General features: G+C 33.6%; 2 protein-coding genes across 4 annotated transcripts; one reads left to right on the top strand and one right to left on the bottom strand.

Annotated features, from left to right (window-relative positions):
* The first annotated feature begins 10,587 nt into the window (after positions 1-10,587).
* On the top strand, positions 10,588-12,473 carry LOC120148203 (probable serine/threonine-protein kinase samkC). Of its 3 annotated transcripts, none has more exons than XM_039161374.1 (4): positions 10,588-10,678; positions 10,810-11,189; positions 11,565-11,701; positions 11,775-12,473. In XM_039161374.1, exons 2-4 carry the CDS (start codon positions 10,958-10,960, stop codon positions 12,222-12,224), a joined length of 819 nt encoding a protein of 272 aa, XP_039017305.1. In that variant the 5' UTR covers positions 10,588-10,678; positions 10,810-10,957; the 3' UTR covers positions 12,225-12,473. The 3 variants fall into 3 exon arrangements, with proteins under 3 accessions (XP_039017305.1, XP_039017303.1, XP_039017304.1); XM_039161372.1 differs by having other exon boundaries at positions 11,565-11,702; positions 11,770-12,473; XM_039161373.1 differs by having other exon boundaries at positions 10,604-10,654; positions 11,565-11,702; positions 11,770-12,473.
* Positions 12,474-21,233: 8,760 nt separating this feature from the next.
* LOC120148149 (LRR repeats and ubiquitin-like domain-containing protein At2g30105) lies at positions 21,234-22,400 on the bottom strand. The gene is made up of 4 exons (XM_039161332.1): positions 22,237-22,400; positions 22,069-22,119; positions 21,369-21,488; positions 21,234-21,285 (listed from the first exon to the last, which is right to left on the bottom strand). Exons 1-4 carry the CDS (start codon positions 22,398-22,400, stop codon positions 21,234-21,236), a joined length of 387 nt encoding a protein of 128 aa, XP_039017263.1.
* Positions 22,401-23,441: the final 1,041 nt, after the last annotated feature.

Genomic DNA, 23,441 nt, shown 5'->3' with positions numbered 1-23,441 from the left:
CACATGCACCATACTCCACAAGCAACACCGGTGAAACTCCTTTACATATGTCAATAGCTGTACTGGTACGATTTTTTAACCTGAAATGATGAGTAAAAGAGTGAGCTTTGGGAAGCTCAGTAATACAAAACTACCAGATAATGCTGAAGGACATATAGATAAGTGGAAAAACAGAATATTTTCTTGTTGATTCAGATGTCAACAGGTTTTCGGGATGAATTATGGTTCCACTTGTATTTCTGTTGAGTAAAAGTAATAAAGATTTTAGTTAATAGGAAATATTTAGAGTACCATGTTTTCAGGAGAATGAAATAGGATGTCTAGTATGTTCCAATTAAAAACTCATGATATATATATATATATATATATATATATTTAAAACAGTAACTGTTTAAAATATATTTCAAAACCATAGTAGAACCCTCCAACCGAACACCGTTATGCAGTTCCCCAGAACTGCATCCATAACGACTTACCCTAAGCACACAACAAAGGGAGCCACCCTAAGGGAATGCCTTGGAGCCTATGAGCCTGCACAAGGGTATCCTTAGGTCAGTAAGGATTTACCAGCTTAATCAGAGCTAAACCTCCATACTCCATAATCCTACCCAAACAGTATCCGGTAGAAATCAGATTTATTAGTAACAGTAATATCTGGATTGTACTCTATTAAAATCTTATAAGTGTGATACTAAAATAAACCATATAACTGCCCTCCACCTGTACACCATATTTAGTCCCATGATGAACCCAAGGGGAATGATGCCTTGGGGCCTGAGAGCCTACCCAAGGATCACCTTAAGCTTGTAAGCATTTACCAGCTTGATCAGATCTGATCCTCCATACTCCAGACTACCCAGATAATGTCCCAATAAAACAGTTCAAGTAGTAACCGGTAGATTTCATGATCCATAAATCAGGAACGATCATATTTTACAGTGAAAACAAGTAACAAGAGAACATATTTCTAGTAACCATAGTTTATAAACCAGTAAATCAAGATATCAATGATTTCAGAAAATCACATTTAAAACATGTAAAACATTTACATGTCACATAAGGAACACACTAGAGGATCCATATATTATTATTCGGAGATACTTGGTATTTATCAGGTAAGGGGTCATGAAACTTTAGTGATTTAATAGGATTTTAAAATCAAGATCCTTATACAAGGGGGTTTGATAATTAACTGATTCATCATTCATTCGGGAAGTAGTTTATCAAGATCATACACTATTCAAATTTTTTTGTAGGCAATTAAGTATCAGGAAGGCATTCAAAATCTTTTACATCATAATTATTGAAGATTTAGACATAAAATGAGTGCTCCCATTATTCACGCAAATCAGAGGTTTTTTAAACATTTGGTTCTTGGAGAATTAATAATAATTTAATCCAATAAGGGTGTAACGATGATTCATGATATTTAAGATTCATGTTAATTTATCAGGATATCTAGTTAACTCGAACTGAACAATTCCCAGCACTGATGATTGTCAACCGGTCAAATCGTTACACTCCTAGGGTATTCACTTTTCAATGCAGACAACTCTTGTTGAATTGATCATCTTCATAATCATCACTGAATGGATCTTTATTTCATGTCGACGTTACAACGATATCAGGTAATGTCGACGTGCTTGATTCATGGTTCATAACCCTTAGGGATGACATATCTTGTAAGTTCTTCAACATTTCCAGACTTATCCAAACTACTCACTTAATCCTAAGTCATTGAGGTTACTTAGGTAATTTAGTAATTAAGTCTATCCCGATCACTTCGGAGTTTCCAAAGTAATTCTATCGTTTTGAAATTCGAATACATACAGTACTTTCATTATGTTTAACTTGGTCATATAATATGGTCATATTGGTATACGAGGTTGATTTGTTCATTTCAGAGCTGAGGGTATTTAGTTATTCCAGAGCTTGGACATGCTTCGAATCATATTACACTTCAGTGGCATTTCAATTAAATCGAGAATTTAATCGATGATTCCAAGATTCAAGTGGATCATAATTTAAGTTCTCAAGTCGTCTCCCTTATCATATTCATCCATAGTCCTTTTTACTCTTTAAGGGTATTATCGTCATTTCATTCATTTCTGTCAGTGGCATTACTTTTGATAACTTAGGATTGAAAGTATTCTAGTTCCTTTAGAGTCCAGGGTACTTTGCTCAATTGAACACTGGAGGTTATTTTCATCACAAAGGGAAATCTTGATCATTTTTCAATACAAGGGCATTTTTGTAATTTTACCTCATAATGTTATTTTTGGTAATTTCTTATCCAAATATTTTCAACATTTAACATTTAACGATATAAATCAGAATTTACACATTCTGAGATTGATTTATTTACTGATTAAATCATTTAAATGAGATTTGTTTTCGATCAGTCTACCAATTTCTTTTTTAAGCCGTCAGAGTCTTGTACAGTGTTCTATCTTTATTCCAATTTCTGTCTGAGACCAACCATAGTTAACTACACCTAATGTACCAATCTTTTACATTCACGCATTTACCATTTATCAATGAATTCTGAAAAGCATACAAAAGGTAGAGAGTATTACCTCAATTTTCATGCCATATCGGTCAACCATTTAAACTTCATTCGATCTTCCTTAAACTTTAATTCAATGTTCAATAATTCCTCGGATACATAACAAATGAATTTACCTCAGAAACTGAACTTAAATGAGAAACCAACTTGAATTCGAATATAAAACATTGCTAAATGGCTTACCGGGTGTGAAATTGGTAAAACAGGCTTCGGATTCAGACTTAGAACGTCGAAAAACATAAAATAGGTCTTTTTCAAAAAATTTGACTTTTTCGGTCATAGCCCAGTCAACGGTCTGACTGATCAAAGTCAACAGTAAGACCGATCAACGATCAATGTCAATGGGCTGACTCAATCAAAGTTAATGAGTTAAATCAGTGAGTTAACCTAACCGAGTTGACTCAGTGACGGACCAGACCAAATGGGTCAGGTCGGATCAGACGGGTAGAAAAGGCAGGTTGAACAGGTGTGTCGGGTTGACCCGATTCTAGAAATTTCCCTAGACCAAAACAAGCCCCACGCGCTGGTAGTAGTGCATGACATCGATGGCGGGCTCTGAGTTGTTGTCCGACTACTACCTGTTCAAGCACTCACCATAATCAACCAGAAACATATCAATATTCAGCCAAAAATGGTGTAAAAATAATTTGAAATAATGAATCGATCTATCTTCAACGGTGGACGACAATAAAATTGACAGTCCGCGACGGTTCTGACTAGGTTTTGGTCGGAAGGACACTAAGAACTCAATGAGACATGCGGTATGATGAATCTACGGTCTTGGTGGCTATAATCAACCAAAACAGTGGCTACACTATGGTTGACGAAGCTTTAAGCATTTCTCCCCATCGATCGACGGGGCCAACCAGAATGAGGGCGGTCAGGTTTTGCTCTTTATGGGAGGACGAGTTGATTGGTGGCGCCGATTCGACCTACAGTCGCTTGTAGCAGCCGAAATCGGAGAGGGGAATAGTTGAACCTTCTCGGAGCTTTACACGATGATTGGTGGTGGCTTACAGTGAATGGATAGAGGGCTTTTGGTCGTTGGATGATGGAGAGTTAAAAGGGGGTAACAGTGGTTCGAACGGTGGCCGGACGATGAGGGTTTGGGGAGGTCGGTGATGCTTCAGTAAGGAGAGGGTTTTAAGGATTTAATGTTCCCAAATTTGTGGGTTTTCTGCTTCTATCAATGATGAGAACACCCCCTATTTTTACAAAGATCGATGGAACAATCATGTTTCAACCCCCAAACAACCAAAAAGTTCATAAAAAACCCCTAAATTTTTCCAAATTTAGCAATTTGGCCCTCAATACTATTCAATTAAAATAAATTAACTTAAGAAATAAAAATCGGGGTGTGACAGAGGAACTCAAAGTTGACTTACCTATGTACACATGCTTAAAAGCTAGGAAATGCGCTTTAGAAAATATCAGGGGTAGTGTTGTGCTTGAGTTTGATAGATTGTTTTGATTATATTTTTGTTTTGAGTAGTAGCAATCTAAGTGGAAACATTTGATCTTAAGATTTAAAGGCCCATAGAAACTAAAAACCCTAAATTTAAGAGGTTCTATATGTGTTTTAGTTCACTGAAGGAAGGATTTTAAAGATTTTGTAAACCTAATTTCATTGGATGATTGCTTCTTGAAAGGATCATTTAAAGGTGAAATTTTGTCGGTTGTGGGTAGACTTGGAAACAATTAATTTTTTCCTATAGCTTGGGTAGTAGTGGAGGTGGAAAACAGAGAGACTTGGGCATGATTTTTGCAACATATTCAGAATGAATTGGACTTGGGAAATGGTTTTTAAGTCACTTTGGTTAGTGATATGCAGAAGGTATAATTCTATCGAAATAATTTGTTCCATCCAATTTGAATTTTACAAAGATTTTTATGTTGTTTTATTTGTTGTGATTGTGAAGGAGCTACTTGAAAAGGCTCTTCAATGCTTATCAAATGTGGAACACATATTTTGTACTAGGCATAAGTATGCCAATTGAAAGAAACTACAAAGAGGTAGTTACCTTTAGCGACTGTTTTGGTCATGTTTCAAGGCTACACCTCATCCTCAATTCGAGCAACATTCTTTAAGAATTAGACGACTGAAGAAGACAACATTTAATGACCTAAAGATAAAGGACCCACATCACTGGTCCAAAGCCTTTTTCTCTACTAAGTCTAAGTGTGACACAACTGACAATAATTTTTCAGTGGCTTTTAATTCAGCCATTCCAGGGGTTAGATTTAGGTCTATAATCTCGATGTTTGGGGACATTAGACATTTTTTCATGTTTTGGCTAGTTCAACAAAAGAAAAAAAACTTAACTGGAAAGGTCAGTTGTGCCCTAAAATTAGAAAATAAACTTGAAATTAAAAAAGGGTATTAGTATATATTGTCATGTAATTTGGAATAGGGCTAAAGGGTATGAGGTCATGTGTCATCAAGATATATTTGTTGTTGGTATTAGGGCTGGTCATGCACTTGTAGAGTGTGAGACTTAACAGGTATTTCATGCCTCCACATTATATGTGTCATATTGTATATGGAAACAAATTAGAAGATTTTGTATTTGTTACATACAAAAATCATGTATATGTTAAGTAGTACACTGTTGTCCTACCTTCAATCCCAAGTTAAATTTTTTGGAAAGGTACCAAAATAAGGCATACTTGATCCACCATTGAAACTTGCCTAGAAGACCGAACCAAAAACGAAGAAGAGAAGAAGGTGAAATACGTACTGAGAACAAGTGGTCTAGGCAAGGAGCAAGGATGAGTTGTAGCATTTGTGGGGTTCTTTGTAATGCCTTAGATTATATGTTAGTAGTTTTGGGCCAACTAAGTTGGGCCTTGAATTAGTTTCCTAGTTTATAAAAAGTTTTGACCCAAGATTTAGTGAATTTAGGCTTGGGTTGAACCCAATAATGGATAAAAAAAGATATTTTTAGTTTGCAACTAAAATCGGGAGGAATAATGAAGGAATTTTACCATTGTTCAAAATAAAGGTTGAAAACCCATTAATATTGGTGATCTCACGTCTGACAACCCTTTATTTTTCTTCAACCTTTTTTATCTCTTGTTATTCTCATTCATCTTTATTTTCCTTTCAACCTTGAGCCATCAAAGGTAAAAGATTTATTGTATCCAGACCCTAGTTTAGTAACTTAAAGGTAAGAATCAAAATCACCATCTCTAGAGTTTCCTTTTGAGACCATAAAATCAAAGTTTAGACATGGTTTTAGAAAATAGGTTTTGTGGGGGTTTAAGGAGTTTGGAAGATTTAGTCCGTTTTTAGTTATTTCTAGTCATAGGAAGTGTTCCTAAACCCTTCATAACCTTCAAATTTAGTTAGTAATCATAGCTTTTGCTTCTTGTTTAATGAGAGAGATTAGTGAAAGCTCCAAAGCAAAGGTAAGGGGAAATTCACTCTTGGTTGAGTACTTGGGAGCTTCCAACAGTTAAAACATCAGGTAACTCACTTCTAACTCAACTATATCATGTGTAAATAATTTAGATGATATTTGGTAGGTTGTATAATATTAAAGTATTTTTATGGTAGATTCATAATTTGGGCGTTTCAGCATGTTTTAAGACCTCTTTATGACCCCTAAAATCAGATAAAAAAGTTAAACATCAGTTGGGGACCTCACTACGACTTTTGGGGTGGAAAAATAGGATTTTTCATGCCAAATCAGGATACTTCATAGCAGGGGTATCGATATTGTGAGAGCAGTATCGACACTGTTCATCACTCAGGCATAAAACTAGGTAATTTTAAAAGGGTACTTTCAATACTCATCCAAGGAATATCAATATTGAGGATTCAGTTTCGATATTGACCAGACTAGTATCGAGACCAATATTCCAGTATACAAATTTGGTACCGATACTCACATAGAGTATTGATACAAAGGTAGGGTATCGATACTACAAGTGTGGTATGGACACTGGGGGTATTTTTTTCATAAACATCGAACCTAAATTTGGTATCGATACTCAGTCCAATATCGATACCCAGTGCTAGAGTGTCGATACTCAACTAGGAATATTGATACTACCTTACCCAAATAGCCTATGTCAGTTAGAAGGTATTGATACCAATATGTGAGTATTGATACCAACATGTGGGTATCGATACCAAGGGTTCAGTATCGATACTGAGGAGTCAGTATCGGTACTGAAGGACAATTTTTGATAAATAATATATGGAATTAAGGGACCAAACTCGAGGTGCCTCATATACTTTGAATAATAACAAATAAGACTTCAAGCGATAACAATAATTAATATCATAATAGTAGAAACAATAATAACTAGGTCTACATAAAATTAGCCTTATTTGGCGCTAAGGAAACAATAAAGAAACCCGAGTTTCCTCTTAGCATAATACGACAATCAATGCATATTCAAATCAGTGCCAAGGCACTTCAGCAGTTGATTGAGCATAGATGCTCCAAGACACGACGGAGTAAGTTGGTACGGTGTACATTTCTGATGCAACTCTGGATCTCACCCCATATTTACATCCAAGGGGCTGGTGTATGTTTTCGATGCAGCTTCGAATCACATCCGGGCACCCTAGGGTATTCCGACAGGATAGAGGGGTGCGTGAGCTCCGAGATACAGAACCTTCAGTCACACCATAATGCCAACCACAACTTAGTAAATCAGTATTTAATATATTTTAGACATGTGCCACTATCCTTTTCATTAAATGAATGGATATAGTATATCACAATTATAAGTGAAGCACTGAGCTCGTAAGCTCAACGTTCGGAATGTGTTTCCCTGTGCAGGTTCTTATTGGTAATTCGTGGGGAGTTATCATAACTAGACATTCCAGTGTAGTAGACCAGATTTTCAGAGACCATTAGAGTACATCTTGAGTTATCTTTAGAGGGTGTGTATCGTTTATGGACCCTATTTATGTATTCACTCGTAGCTTTGATTTGTAATCGGTATTGTTATTATTTTGTGAGCTCTTCATATTTTGCAAATCCATATTTTTATCATGTTTTACTTTAACTGCTATGGATGAATTATTATCAGATGTTTTACAACCAATTTTTAAAGAATTTTTTTGTCACTATTTCAGTGGACTTCGGGTTGGACTGGATTAGGGTGTTATATTCTTTGACATAATATGAGAACATGTCCAAAAAAATTCAGCCAATGTAAGTTTTTATTTTATAATAAAGATGTTTGTGTACCATATATCCTATTGACAAATTTTAATTGATAGGTTCAACATACAATCACCTACTGAACAATTAGTTTCAACAAAAGCATCAAATATGACACCGAGATACAATGTCACACTACACGGGCCAAGAGGAAGAATAATTATACAAGGGTTGAGCATTTATACAAATGAAAAAAAAACCAGGAATTAAAATTTTAAATGTAAGATATTTGGTTTACTAAATCACTTCCTTATTTAAATTGTTGAGGTTGTTAATTTTTTTGCATTACCAACCTGGATGACTAAGTTAAGTGTTGTTTTCTAGACCTCACACAAGATCAAATCAGACAATTACATCTCAAGCCCCTGCTACAACAACTTCTCACCCTACTACAACATCTTCTCAACAATCAACTACTATTTCTAAGCCTCCAAGAGAAAGAAGAGCAGAGATGCCTATTAAGAGGCCTACAAAAACCATATAGATACATTAGAAAATCAATTATTAATTGTTGAACAATTACTGTTGTAGTAGTTGTCTTGTATTTTGTTAGATGTTTCTACTGCTATTAACAGTTGAACAATTATTGGTGATGTTGGTTACACTATTGTTATATTTTGTTAAACAATTATTGTTGCTTTTTCTAAGTTATATTTTGTTAAATATTTTGGCAGCAATTTTATTTTTTGTGTTGTTATATTTTGTGAAGACAACAATTATGTTTATGTTATGCAAACAGGTTATCCAAATACTGTAATAAAGAACAGATGTGTATATTCTAACGTGCATTTGTTACTTGGTGCAAATGTTGATTTAGGTCCTTACAATATTATTGGCTTATTTATAAGTGACTCAAGTTTTGATTTTGTTACTTTTAGGTGCCTTTATCTACTACTATTTCTAATTTGTTAACTTGTTTTCACTCATACCGTTAACAAAACACTATCAAACAAAATACATATCAAACATGAAATATGGTCTAATAGAATAATGAGTAGTTCACATATTTGACACAAAATACGCAACCAAACATTTTTCTTGGTCTTAACACATCTAATAATTTATGATATCTAAAAAACCTAATTTTATCATAATATACATTATCCATGAAGTAAAAAAGGGCTATCTTATAAAATAATGAGTTGTTCCTCATGTTTGTTGCCTTCACTTTATAAGCTCTAGTTTTTCTTTTTGATCTTCCACCATTATCCTCAACCTTTGGACTTCATCAAATCTGACGAGTTCCTTCAATTCTTGTTTTCAGCCTTGATTTTTCTATTCTCTATCATTATCATTTCAAGTTGAACTCTCCAATCTTCAATTACAGAACCATTGCTTTTTTCCTTGTCAAGCCACTGAAAAAACTTACAATGATTCTAGGGAAAATTCAAGTATAAAATAATAAAAATTACATAGCAATCAAAACATCCACTAAAAATACATGAAATATAATCCTAAACCCTTATACATGGGCCGTAAAATCTTATTCTTTTGCTCCAAGACATAATTGAATTGCAAATAGGGGCTTCCATTTTGCAATAACAATACATGGCCCTTGAACTGTAGGAGGATTTTGAGGATTCACTCGATATCTCTCAAGGGTTTTAATTTAGTTCATTCACTTAAACCTAAACTCTAAGTTGAAACAGAGACAAAATGATAGAAGAATGAATGATAGAAGAGAGGACCATGATGTGAAGAAAGTAAAGAGAAAACAATATTAAAGCAAGAAACAATGGACGGTAAGATTTTCTTTTACCATAAATGAGAATTAAAATAAAGAAATTATGTGTTATTTTATATTTGAATTTAAAGAAATAATCAGAAAATAAAAGTTTCGACACATGTCATGTTTTAATTGGATACCTTTTTTAACGGTAGTTAGAGATGAGCACTTCAAAGTGTAACGGACTAAACTTTAGGCACCTATTTTTAGCGAAAAATTATTTAGGTATTAAAATGTTTTTCGAGGTAAAGTTCAAGCACTTATTTTTGTATTAAGCCTTTAAAAAAATTGAAAGTTTAGGTACTAAAATTGATCAAAACTTATAGTTTAGGTATTAAACGCATTAAGTTTTTAATGACGAGTGCTAAAATGAAATGAAAACTAAACATTAGATGTGGCTATGAAAAATTAAAAGTTTAATTACTAAATCAAACTAAAACTAATAATTTAACTACTAAATCAGTGCTTTACCATAAAGAAAAATACTCCAAAATTTTAATGAAAGAAACGTAAAAACCTAATCTAAAATCAGTTCCAGTGCTGGGTTAAGGAGTTATCGAGGTCTCAGTGCTTGGTTTCATTAAAGCTTTGGTTGTTGTTGTTGCCTAGGTGGAGGTGGTGTTTTCGTTCCATGGCTTGTTGTTTGCGATTGTCCTCTTTTCTGTTCTCTATTTCTTTTCATGATTTGTGTGGGTTGACTTATATATGCATTGTCGGGGGTGGTTGTTGGGTTGGGGCATGTTTTGTGTGATGTTAATTTTTATGGTTGTTGTTCCTTACCACCTCAAAATACACTCTTTTTTTTTCATTTAGGATCAGAGAGGTTTTTTAATGAGGTCCTTGAGGTGATGTACTTTGTAAACTTTCATAATACAAAAGGTGCTACCGGTTTTGTTATTATTTAAATAATAAAATCGATAAAAAAAATACTGAAAACATTATGATTTCTACCGGATTTGTTATTTTTTACCGGTTTTGTTATTATTGAGCACTTTACATGGAAAAAATATTGATGTTTTAAGTAGAAATAATAATATTTTAGGTGATTTTTAATGGTTTTATTATTTAAATAATAATAAAACCGACAACTTTTTTTTAGCCTATATTAAGGTTAGTGTAGAACTTCCCATCCCGCCATTCCTCCAAAGATACAAACCTCAAATTACTCTTCAGAGTTCAGAGGTCTTTGTTCCAATTTCCAACTGAGTTATGGAATCTAAAGCTTCTTTTTATTACCCAACACTAAATTTCAGTTTTGTTTGCTTATTAATCCATGCTTCCCTGAATCCATTTATGAGAATACCATGAATCTAACATTTCTCAACTGGTTGATGCAGCTATTTGGTCTTCCAGCTTTTGAATAAAGGGACTTGAAGCTTTTTGGTAAATGTTTTATGATTAACCAACCACAAGGGTGCGTCGGCATCGTCCTTCAAGAAGCATCGCCTTGATAGCTGCTCCATCACTGCCGTGGATAACGAATCAATGGCCAAGAACGGTGCTAATAATGTAATAATAGGAGGTAATGGAGATCAGAATACTGGTAAGGTCGTTGAATCTTCACCATCGACCTTGGATCTTGGTGATGTGAATCATGCTGAAATAGATGAGGATATCCATAGTCGGCAGCTAGCTGTCTGTGGCCGTGAGACTATGAGGCGGGTTTTTGCGTCAAATATACTTTTTTCTTGGATGCAGGGTCTTGATACTGAAATTGGTATGAATTTTTTGAGCTTAGATTTTTTTATCTTTTCTTTTTCTTAATTTTGTTAAATGGAGTTGAGTCGGAGGCATAATTGCTTTTCCTTTTTCATCAAGATAGATCCGGTTGTATTACATAGAATGTTTGTTCGGAATCATGAGATGTACAAGTTGATTAGATTTTGATGGATTGTTATTTAGGGTTTCTTAAAATTTGTTGTCTTGTTTATAATGATTTCGTTTGCTGGGACATGTCTTTCTCTGAATTTGCTTGTTCGAAAATCTTTTCCAGTTACCTTGTATGATGCATATATGATGTTTATTGATTCACCATTATTAATATGGATTGGGTGCTGATGTCCTAGATTTGTCTGGTGCTTTTTTCTTGCAGCAAGATGGTTGATATTCTCACTGATACTTCTATTTATTCTGCTTCTTGCTGGTGTCAAGTCTGTGACATTGCACGACGAAGGGTCAGTGGAGTTGTGCGACTTGTCCAGTAACTTCGTATTCTCTGAGAGTGAAAAGGTTTGTTGTATTTCTTGTTCTGATTATTTAGCTGTATATCATTTGGGTATGCCTTTCACTTTTGAAACAACAGGAACAGGAACAACCACCGCCACCGCCACAGCCACAGCCACAGCCACAGCCACCACCACAGCCACAGCCACAGCCACCGCCACTGCCACAACCACAGCCACAGCCACCGCCACAGCCACAGCCACAGCCACCGCCACAGCCACAGCCACAGCCACAGCCACCGCCACCGCAACCACCACCACCACAGCAACAGCAACAGCAACAACAACAGGAACAACAATCGGAACAGGAACAGCAACCGCCACCATCACCATCACCGCCACCGTCACCGTCACCGCCACCACCACCGTCGTCACCACCACCGCCGCCACAACCACCGCCAGCAAAAGCAAACTCAACAGCAATATCAATAGCAACAAAATCAGCCACAGCCACCTCCACCTCCACCGCCACCGTCACCATCACCATCAACAACAACAACAACACCAACAACAACACCAGAGACAACTAGTGAATTTGCAGGATGATGACACAAACTACCACATCGATCTAATAGCTGGGCTAGCAAATATGAGGGCCAGGAACTACCCTATAGCGCTTGTATTTGTAATTTAACCTTATAAGTTAAGAGGTGGGAGGAGCATATTTGATGAATATGACTTATAGGTTTGCAAGTTAAGTAAATGGTTACAAAAATGATTTTCGATGGTGCATCACATGTATAGTTAGATTATGATATATTGTTATATTGTATGGGCATTGTATATTGGGTAAATAGTGCATGTCAGGTGCTTTTGTATGTTAAAAGTATATGTATTTCATAAAACTAATGCATCAAAATAGAACATACACATGCTTACATGTTGACTTTTTATGCTCATGTTCATTCCACCAACCCTGATTTTGGGTGTTACATTCTCCTATTATCAACCGCCATGTCAACTAGCCGTTACCATATAAACCCAAAAGTCTAAGTCGGACCACCTTCTTGGCCTCCCATTATGAATTTGGTGTCAGTTTCTTCGAATAATGCTTTGATCGTCGTATACGTAAATTGAATCATTTGACTGTTTTTGGTTGGATCTATCGAAGATGATGCACTTTCATAATATGTTGAGATCTGAGAACCAACTCTCCAAACGTTGAAGGTCCTATTAGTTGGTGGGTTTTAGGTTCAGGGTTTATTGATGTCCATGGGTTTTTGGTACGAGTCAGACACAGGCTTGACTATAATACTATAGTAATAATTATAGCGATAAATTTGAAGTAAATTAAAAAATTATTAAAAAAACCAATAGACTTTATAGTTCTCAGGGTTAAAAAACATTTAAACACGTTATTTTACCAAAATATAAAATGCTCATTTTAATTAGTGTTAATAATTCAAAAAGGTTGAATTTTATATTTGCTGTTAAATTGTTGAATAGTCTAAATTGATTACAAACAATAAAAACGCAATAGGAAAAACAATATTTTAAAATTATAATAATATCAAGTTTTCTTTATTTTAGTTCATATGCTCTTAATACAAGAGCGTTCAAGTTACGTATTTTTATTATTAGGATAGGAGAATTTTTCTAAATTCATCCACCGAAAGAACCAGATATGATAATTTTTTATCATACGGCTCAAGCAAAAGTCAATCGAATAAAACTGTTGCAAACAAATACATATAAAATAAATCTATATGTTATCCCCACATATATGAATGATTCCTATGTAAGAAAAAAGCTATCCGATCCATTTTACGAAGTTGCAACTATAAATTCCAAGGAATTCTATTTTTACAGGTAAATGCTCAATACCCAAGTAGGCGTACAAAGTTATGAGTTGATCGTGATTAAGTGCTTTGTGAGTCATCTTAGGCATTAGGATTCGCCTTTATCCAACAAAAATATATTGAGATTTTTTTACATACAAAAGATTTATTTGTTATTAATATAGTCTAGCCTTTAGCTCTTCTCTAGTACTAGTACAATATCGAAATAGAGTCAATCAATGTTATCTGGCTCAAAATAAAAATTTAATAAAATGAGATTTAGATGAAAAAAAATCAATTCATTACGAAAAAAAATGATTTTCAAGCAAATTCATTACTGAATATAGAACAAAAATATAACAAAAAAAATTGAGAAAAACTAAGGATATGATTTTTTTATCATATAAATCTACTAATTATCAAGATAAAAGTGACTTGCTCATGGATCTCCATTCCACGTAAATAAGAGGGAAGGGATTTCTTATAATTAGAAAGGGCCCAGAAAATCTTTCTAGTTATGAATTGGGTATAAAACCAATGGGAGATGCTTGGTTACAATTTCGAATCCGTTATTATATGTTTGCTCTAATTTTTATTGGTTTTGATGTTGAAACGGTTTTTCTTTATCCATGGGCAATAAGTTTCGTTGCATTGGGGTACCTGTATTAATTCATTTTCGTGCTTATCCTAATTGTTGGTTCAGTTTATGAATGTCGAGGAGGAGGCTTACAAGCATAAAAAACCAAGGATTTTCAACTTTGTTTTAACTCTCTCTCACCTTTAGAATTTATATAATCCAAATAAGGAAGAGGTAACTTGAGTTACTTAACCAAGAGGCTGTTGGTTGCCAGTTGCCCTTTCAATTGTCGAGAATGAATCGTTTTTACTGAGTTGATTTATTTCACCATTCTCCATATCTGACGTTTAAGCACTGTTTTTAAAAGGGAAGTATTGTTTTGAACTATTCAAAGCACAAGCAGAATCAATGTCCTTTTTCCCCTGCCGTTAACTACAAAATAATAGAAAGGATTAGTTTTTATCAGCGCCTTCGTCAAATGCAGCAGAGTTCACTCGAAAATCCAGCTGCTTCTGATGCTTCGATCGCCGGAGTTCATCGAATCCCACCCTTCAAACTATTCAAAGGAAGGTCTTAATAAGGCATCTCAAATGAGGTCCACTTCAACTAGTAGCTATAATATAGGAATTGAAGTATAACCTGACGCAGGACGTCCATTGTGATTTCAGTGTTGTGGAGATCCAGTGTGGCAAGCTGGAGGCAGTGTTTGAATAAGGTACAAGGCAGGGAATTTTGACCATTATTACTGAGATGCAACGCCTGCAGCCATAGTAAAGACAATGCAATAAATACATTACTTGTAAGCACTTATTTTAAGGAGGGAAAGCTCCAGACATGAAAACCAACTATTTCTATGGACCAGCTACCCATGTGAATGACCTTAATTTTGGTGCAAAATTAGTTAAGCAGATGGAAGGGGAATTATTTTTACTTTTCTAGAGTTGCTACATGTTAGGTATGACTCATAAATATACCGAGAAAGTCTCGTAGTGGGGGTTACGATTATGTGGGTTGGGGGTGCGGGGGCACAGGCCTTGCAGTATGGTACAGGGTTATTTTTGTAAATATGTACCAGGGTTTATTTATTATAAAAGGAGATGTAACCTAAACCTATGAGACATTGAATTGAATAAAAATTCTAGCGCCGCCTAGGGCACCGAGGACGTAAGCACATTGCTGAACCTCGTTAAAATTCTTGTGTTCTTTCCATTTTCTTTACCTGATTATTCAACAATTGGTATCAGATGTCAGGAACAAAATTTGAAGTTGCGAAATTCGATGGTCAGGGTAACTTAGGATTATGGCAAACAAGGGTGAAGGATCTGTTGGCGCAGCAAGGGATTCTGAAAGCTTTGCGACCTACAAAGCCAACATCGATCGAGGAGGAAGATTGGGAAGAATTGCAGCAGCGAGCGGCAGAAATCATACGATTATGTTTGGAGGACGAGGTCATGTATCACGTCATGCATCTGTCGTAACCAGATGAAATTTGGAAGAAGTTGGAAAGTTTATGTCCAAATCCTTAACGACTAAATTATATCTAAAGAAGCGGCTGTATGGGCTGAAGATGCAGGATGATCATGATTTGGCGCAACACGTGAATGTATTCAATCAAATCGTTTCTGATTTGGCTCGGCTTGATGTGAAAATTGAAGATGAATACAAAGCGATGATTCTGTTGTGTTCGTTGCCTCCCTCTTACGAACACATGGTGACTACTCTTACATATGGGAAAGAGACTATCAAAGTTGAGGAGATTATTGCAGCCTTGTTGGCTCACAACCAGCGGAAGCAGAATACAGGTGAAAACTCTCAAGTTGATAGTTTATATGTCAAGGGTAATCGAGACTGTGGACGGAAGCCAGAGAAAGCAGGGGTCTGGGAAGCGGAATTTCAGATCCAAATCTAGGGATAAGAGACAATTCACTGTTACAAGTGCAAGGAGGCGGGACATATGAAGCGAGACTGTCCGAAGTTGAAAAAGCAGACTGATGAGAAGCATGATGACTCATCCAAGTATGTGAATGTGGTCGAGGATGACAATTCTAATTGCAGCGAGGGTGATATGCTCTCTATTTCAACGACACAATTGACGGATACTTGGATTCTTGATTCTGGATGTTCTTATCACATTATGCCAAATAGGGAATGGTTTTCTACATACAGGTCGGTTAATTCTGGTTTTGTTTATTTGGGTGATGATTGTTGTTGCAATATTGTTGGTATTGGTGATGTCAGAATTAAGATGTATGATGGTTCTGTTCGGACATTGAGTGGTGTTCGACATATCCCAGTTTTGAAGAAGAATTTGATTTCTTTGGGAACTTTGAACAAGAATGGTTTTATCCCCAAGGCTGATGAGGATATGGAAACTATTCAGATTGTTAAAGGAGCTTTGACTATGATGAAAGGAAAGATGACTGCAGGGAATATTTACATATTGTTAGGGAGTACCATTGTAGGTGGAGTTCATTCAGTTGAGTCCTGCGATGATACTACCAAACTGTGGCATATATGTCTTGCTCATCTTAGTGAACGTGGTATGACTGAATTACATAAAAGAAATCTGTTGCATGGTGTTAAAAGCTGTAAGCTCAATTTTTGCAAGTATTGTGTTCTTGGTAAACAAACTAAAGTTCGTAATGATTTATTAATAATTACTAATAATTATTTATTATAAATATTTAATTATTTGAATTTGATACTAATGATTTATTAATGATCACTAATAATAAAATTATAAGATTTGATAATAATGTTTTAATAATTACTACTAATTTGATAATATTTTAATAATAAAATAGTAATGATTTGGTGTGTTGTTACACCATTGATTAATTTTACTTTTGTTGAGATCCAATTTGCGAATAGAGTGCTGAGGCAATTCGACTTCCACCAACCTATTTCACAAAGTCCATGGGATCATGACCACCTCTACAAATTAGATGGTCGCCGTAAAAAAAAGGTGAATTGGATTGAGAAGCATGCAAGCTACATTAATGCTTGGAACAATAGGGTTTTATTCTTGCCAACTTTTGATCCCATTCTTGCCAACTCTTGATCCCATTCAAGATGATGACTTTAATTTTGAGACTTCGGCTTACCTTGATTATTATTAGGATAATGGAAAGTCGTTCTTGACAACAAGGGTAGAAAGGCGACGGTTTTTGAAATTTAAGAAAAAATTTGGTAAAGCTGAATACTCTTTACTGAATGGGACTGGGAGTTCATCTCAACAATCTGAAGTGGAAATAACCCATGTGGATAATAGCGCACCACAACCGTTCGGCGATACGAGATCATTGCATCATGCATTTGATGATTCTACTGTCCCGGTATACGTACCAGAGTTTGTGCAGCCTTAGGAACCCATCTACTCTCCCATGTTTAAGTCAACGTTTGACTTTGACCAAATGACATCTATGATGTCAAATACCATTATTTTTCAGTCAACGTTTCCAAGTGGGATGAAAGAACAAACTGGTGAAATGACAGAGCATAGTGGTTGAAATATATTTACAACACCAGTTGAAATGCCCCCAATGAATGAGGAGGATGGGTACCATACTCCTGAGCCTGAGCAACTGCAACGACCACAACGCATCAGACGTCCGCCCCTACATTATCATTCAACAACACCCCGGCATCGACAACAATTATAAAGTCAATTGTTATTTGTTTAAAATTAAATATTTAAATTAGACTATATTTTATTTTGAAATCAATTGTTATGTATTTAGAATTTTTTAACGTTTAACTTAAAAACTTAAATTTCAATTTAAAATAATATGTTAAATATTATTAAAACTTAAATATTATAATATTAAATATGCATGACTCGACGTGAAATGAAAAAAGAATAAATTCGACTATTTATAAATATAAATTTGACTATTTATAAATTCGATTTAAATTGAATAAATTCTATTTAAATATTTAATCATTATTAAATAATTATTAGTAATCATTATTAAATCATTATTAGTAATTATTATAATTTCATTATTATTAATAATTACTATAAATTCATTAAATATTAATAATAAATCATAATTAATAATCATTACTAAATCATATCATTACTAAATCATTAAATATCAAATCATTAAATATTAATAATAAATAATTAGTAGTATCGGTACCATTTTGAGGTTTTGTTTTCATAGTATCGATATTGCCTTAGCAATATCGGTACTACTTAGTTTAAATTGAGTTTTTTACTCGATTAAATTTCAAAACTTTTAGTAAATTTTTTTCATTTGAGCAAGGAGTAAAAATTGAATCGAATATAATCTTAAAATTTATAAAAATCAATTATCAAATTTGTTTGGTATTTAAATTAATAAAAAATATGATCAAATTAGTAGTAATCATTATTAAAATATTATTATCAAATCATTATCAAATCTTATAATTTTATTATTAGTAATTATTATTAAATTATTAGTATCAAATCTAAATCATTAAATATTTATAATAAATAATTATTAATAATTATTACTAAATTATATCATTACTAAATTATTAAATATCAAATCATTAGATTAATATAAATTATTAATCAAAGGGTCCATTAATAATCGGTTTGGAAGTAAAAAACAAATATGTTAATGGAAGACAGACACACCAAAGTGTGTGCAAGATCCAGCTGTTTCACATCCCCAATCTTCAATTATTCGTTTGGTGGCATGTTCCAATCAATCTCAGGCTTCTAAAAGCTGACATGTTTCATTTGGAAAGACCCTAAGATGAATTGAAATGCCTAATCCAAATTTAGTATTTTCGTGTCGACCTGCACAACGCAGGGAGGATATCCGGAGTAGCTGGCTACCAATTCTTTTAAATCACTTTATCTCAATAATTAATCCTTCAATTATATTATCTCAAGATTTTTTTTTTATTTTGAAAGCTTTATCTCATGAATTTAGCCCTTTTAATTAATGTTAATAATTCAAAAAGGTTGAATTTTATATTTGCTGTTAAATTGTTGAAATTAAGTTTAAAACTTCCAATAATTATTGACAATAAAGCGTAGCTTTCATTGGCACAATGAAGCTAAATGAACGAGTCATATTCAAGATATAAAGCCTTGGAAAACTAAAACCTACAATGGATTCTAGGGGTGTTAAAAAAAATCGGGAACAGTTAGTCGTAACCGTTAACCGGTATAATCGTTACATTTAATAGGTTAATTAATCGAACCGTTAATATTAAACAGTTTAAGTTAACCAAACCGTTAAAAATGATGATTAACGGTTAAAGTTAAGGTTACAAGTTTTGATAAACGGTTAACCAACGGTTAACAGTTAAGAAATTAAATTTATAATTATATATTTCTAATTTATTAGATTTTTACACAAATAACTTAATATAGTTTTCTATTATTTATAATTTATATATATATATATATTTAATAAAATTTATATACAAATAATTTAATATATATATTTATCTTTTTTAATTTTTATTTCTTTGAAAATATATAATTTTTTACACTAATATAATTATGTGTTTATTGTTAGGTACTAAGATATTTGGAGATGTACATAATTACTCCGATGTAAGTATGCGTTAAGTGTTACATTTTTTTATTCACTTACATCGGTGTAAGTATGTGTTTAAATTATATATTTTTTGTAGTATGAATTATGAAAAAAATTGACAAATAATTGTAATAGGTTAACATATAACCGAACCGTTAATAATGGTTAATCGTTAGTGATTAATTGTTTCTTAATGGTTAGGTTACGGTTAGAAAAATCTCCTAGGCTAAACGGTACGATTAACCGTCTATGAACATCCCTAATGGATACTCATTAATTTTCTTAAATAGGCTAAATTGATTACAAACAATAAAATAAACAATAGGAAAAAACAATATTTTTAAAATTATAATATTCTCAAGTTTCTTCTTTATTTTAGTTAAATGCTCTTAATACATGATCATTCAAGTTAGGTATTTTTGTTATTAGGATAGGTGAATTTTTCTAATTCATCCACCGAAGGAACCAAACATGATAATTTTTTATCTACGGCTCAAGCAAAAGTCAATCGAATAAAACTGATGCAAACAAATACCTATAAAATAAATCTATATGTTATCGCCAATATATGAATGATTTCCTATTTAAGAAAAAAGCTACCTGATCCATTTTATGAAGTTGCAACTATAAATTCCAAGGAATTCTATTTTTACAGGTAAATGCTCAATACCCAAGTAGGCTTACAAAGTTCTGAGTTGATCGTGAATAAGTGCTTTCTGAGTCATCATAGGCATTAGGATTCGCCTTTATCCAACAAAAAAATATATTTAGATTTTTTACATACAAAGGATTTATTTGTTACTAAGATAGTCTAGCCTTTAGCTCTTATCTAGTACCAGTACAATGTCGAAATAGAGCCAATCAACGCTATCTCGTTCAAAATAAAATTTAATAAAATGAGATTTAGATGAAAAAAATCAATTCATTACTAAAAAATGATTTTCAAGCAAATTCATTAATGAACCTAGACAAAAATATAACAAAAAAATTTGAGAAAAAACTAAGGATATGATTTTTTATCATATAAATCTATTAATAATCAAGATAAAAACGACTTGCTCATGATCACCATTCCACGTAAATAAGAGAGAAGGGATTTCTTATAATTAGAAAGGGTCCAAAAAAACTTTCTAGTTATGAAGTGGGTATAAAACCAATGGGAGATGCTTGGTTACAATTTCGAATCCGTTATTATATATTGGTTTTGATGTTGAAACGGTTTTTCTTTATCCATGGACAATGAGTTTCGCTGCTTTGGGTTACATGTATTCATAGAAGCATTCATTTTCGTGCTTATCCTAATTGTTGGTTCAGTTTATGAATGTCGAGGAGAAGGCTCAGAAGCATAAAAAACGAAAGGATTTTCAACTTTGTTTTAACTCTCTCTCACCTTTAGAATTTATATTATCCAAATAAGGCAGAGGTAACTTGAGTTACTTAACCAACAGGCTGTTGGTTGCCAGTTACCCTTTCAATTGTCGAGAATGAATCGTTTTTACTGAGTTGATTTATTTCACCATTCTCCATTGCTGACATTTAAGCACTGTTTTTAAAAGGAAAGTATTGTTTTGAACTATTCAAAGCACAAGCAGAATCAATGTCCTTTTCCCCCTGCCGTTAACTACAAAATAATAGAAAGGATTAGTTTTTATCAGCGCCTTCGTCAAATGCAGCAGAGTTCACACCCTTCAAACTATTCAAAGGAAGGTCTTAATCAGGCATCTCAAATGAGGTCCACTTCAACTAGTAGCTATAATATAGGACTTGAAGTATAACCTGACGCAGGACATCCATTGTGATTTCAGTGTTGTGGAGATCCAGTGTGGTGAGCTGGAGGCAGTGTTTGAATAAGGTACAAGGCAGGGAATGTTGACCATTATAACTGAGATGCAACGCCTGCAGCCATAGTAAAGACAATGCAATAAATACATTACTTGTAAGAACTTATTTTAAGGAGGGAAAGCTCCAGACATGAAAACCAACTATTTCTATGGACCAGCTACCCATGTGAATGACCTTAATTTGGTGCAAAATTAGTTAAGCAGATGGAAGGGGATTTATTTCTACTTTTCTAGAGTTGCTACAGTTGGCTGAGATTACAACTTTTTAATTGAGAATAATCCATTTTTTATCCGTAAACATCTACTCATTTCTTAATGTTAATCTCAATCATTCATTTTCAATCCTCCAACAATCCAAGAAATGTGTAAAACTCAAAACTTTCATATTGCGTCAACGGATCCTACCCCTCTCTACTTGTGTGTGTGTGCGCCTGTGTGTGTAAAACTGACAGAATAAAGAACCTAGTGGAGACCTTCAAATTTTGCAAATTGCCAAAGGTATTGGGAAGTTCTGATAGAAGATTTTCTGAAAGATCAACTTGAAACATATTAAGCAGTTTAGTTAAACTATGAATTTGAATTGTTACGTGTATAATAGCTAGGTTATATGTAAAGACAAGGGCCAAGAATCCTACAGCACAACAAGAGACCCACATTCACCGATGCATGCCGGAATAGTGGTTATTCTGAATAACATAAACGGGTAACACCAACCAAAACACAAGTGAATGTGATTTTATCATGTATTGAAAAGAAGCCTATGTTACAGCCCTTTAATACATCCTAATGAAAACATCACTTACCGATTATTATCGGCCTTCAAAACTTCAAGCTGAGTCAGCAAGCCTATTTCATTTGGAAGGCTAGTCAACTTATTATTGGGAACATGAAGCTGCCTTAGAGAAGTCAGAGAGCCAAGTGCAGGAGGTATAGTGGTCAACCTGCAGATCGGATTTGACATTAACATTTCTGTTACGTGGGAATGCAGTCAAATTACGAGTAATATAACGAGCAACCTAAAGATTTTCCTACTTCATAGAAATGGCGGTCCCTTGTTCCTACTTCATAGAGTTTGCTGTATTTATCATTTTGTGCCAGTAATAAAGCTGTAATCAAAGACCATGAGCTCAGTAACCCTTGTAAGAACAATGTAGCCCAACAAATTACCAATGAATTATGCCTAGTACAGAGAGCAATGACCAAAAATCCTAAATACCTAAGACAAGTACTTCAACAGCAGCAATTAACACCTAAAAGACATGGCTTTCACAAGCAATGAAATTTTTTTTTGGAGATTATTTGTTTTAAGCTAACATGAAATGAAATGGGTTATTATTATGTTCAATCCTTTTATTTTGCATACGTTTTATTTTAGCCACTGTATTGTCATAGTATTATTTGTTTTGGTTTATTTACATGTTCAGTCCTTACTCGAGATTATTTCTTCTGATTTGGCCATATTATTTCGTGCGTGTTTATTTTGGTCTCTGCAAATTATGTATTTTTTATTATTTTGATTTTTAGCATGTACTTTTGGATATTTGTATTTTCATCCTAAATGTATGGGTTTATTGTATTTTAAGTGTTTGTAATATGTTGTTTTTATAGTATGTGTGTGTTATTTATTTAGTTTGTTTTGAGACCTTAATTTTCCAGTTTTACTATTTAATCCCTTTTACTTGTTATTTTATTTTTAGTGTTTGTAATATGATTGTTATTTACTGTAAATATTTTATTTGTATATTCCAATTTTATTGTATTATTATCTATTGGTATATTATTCTAATAATTTCTAGAACACCGATTTGTAGAATGAGCGAGGAAAGCTTTACTTGGTCGAAGTGATGCGATCCGATACGTCATTTTAACAAAATGTGAACTTTAAAACAATTTTATTTTTGTTAATTAATTCATTTCGTATTTTAAATCAAACAATGCAATGCATGTTTCTCTAAATAATAATTTATTTCATACAAATGTCAATTCTCCATTTTATATTCGAATCACG

The sequence above is a fragment of the Hibiscus syriacus genome, unplaced genomic scaffold (genome assembly GCF_006381635.1).
Source record: "Hibiscus syriacus cultivar Baekdansim isolate YM2019G1 unplaced genomic scaffold, ASM638163v2 tig00110954_pilon, whole genome shotgun sequence".
Lineage (NCBI taxonomy): Eukaryota > Viridiplantae > Streptophyta > Magnoliopsida > Malvales > Malvaceae > Hibiscus > Hibiscus syriacus.
Note: the sequence above shows the minus strand (reverse complement) of the source record. Positions and strands in the feature narration are given on the sequence as shown.

What these genes read in the sequence shown, in the direction of transcription:
- LOC120148203 (XM_039161372.1), top strand. Translation starts at nt 10,958, where the DNA reads ATGGCCAAGAACGGTGCTAATAATGTAATAATAGGAGGTAATGGAGAT. An exon ending in GGGTCTTGATACTGAAATTG is followed by an intron (nt 11,190 to 11,564) that starts GTATGAATTTTT and finishes TTTTTCTTGCAG; the next exon opens with CAAGATGGTTGATATTCTCA. An exon ending in ATTCTCTGAGAGTGAAAAGG is followed by an intron (nt 11,703 to 11,769) that starts TTTGTTGTATTT and finishes CACTTTTGAAAC; the next exon opens with AACAGGAACAGGAACAACCA.
- LOC120148149 (XM_039161332.1), bottom strand. Translation starts at nt 22,400, where the DNA reads ATGTTAATGTCAAATCCGATCTGCAGGTTGACCACTATACCTCCTGCA. An exon ending in TTGAAGGCCGATAATAATCG is followed by an intron (nt 22,120 to 22,236) that starts GTAAGTGATGTT and finishes TATGTTATTCAG; the next exon opens with AATAACCACTATTCCGGCAT. An exon ending in TGTGGGTCTCTTGTTGTGCT is followed by an intron (nt 21,489 to 22,068) that starts GTAGGATTCTTG and finishes CTATGGCTGCAG; the next exon opens with GCGTTGCATCTCAGTTATAA.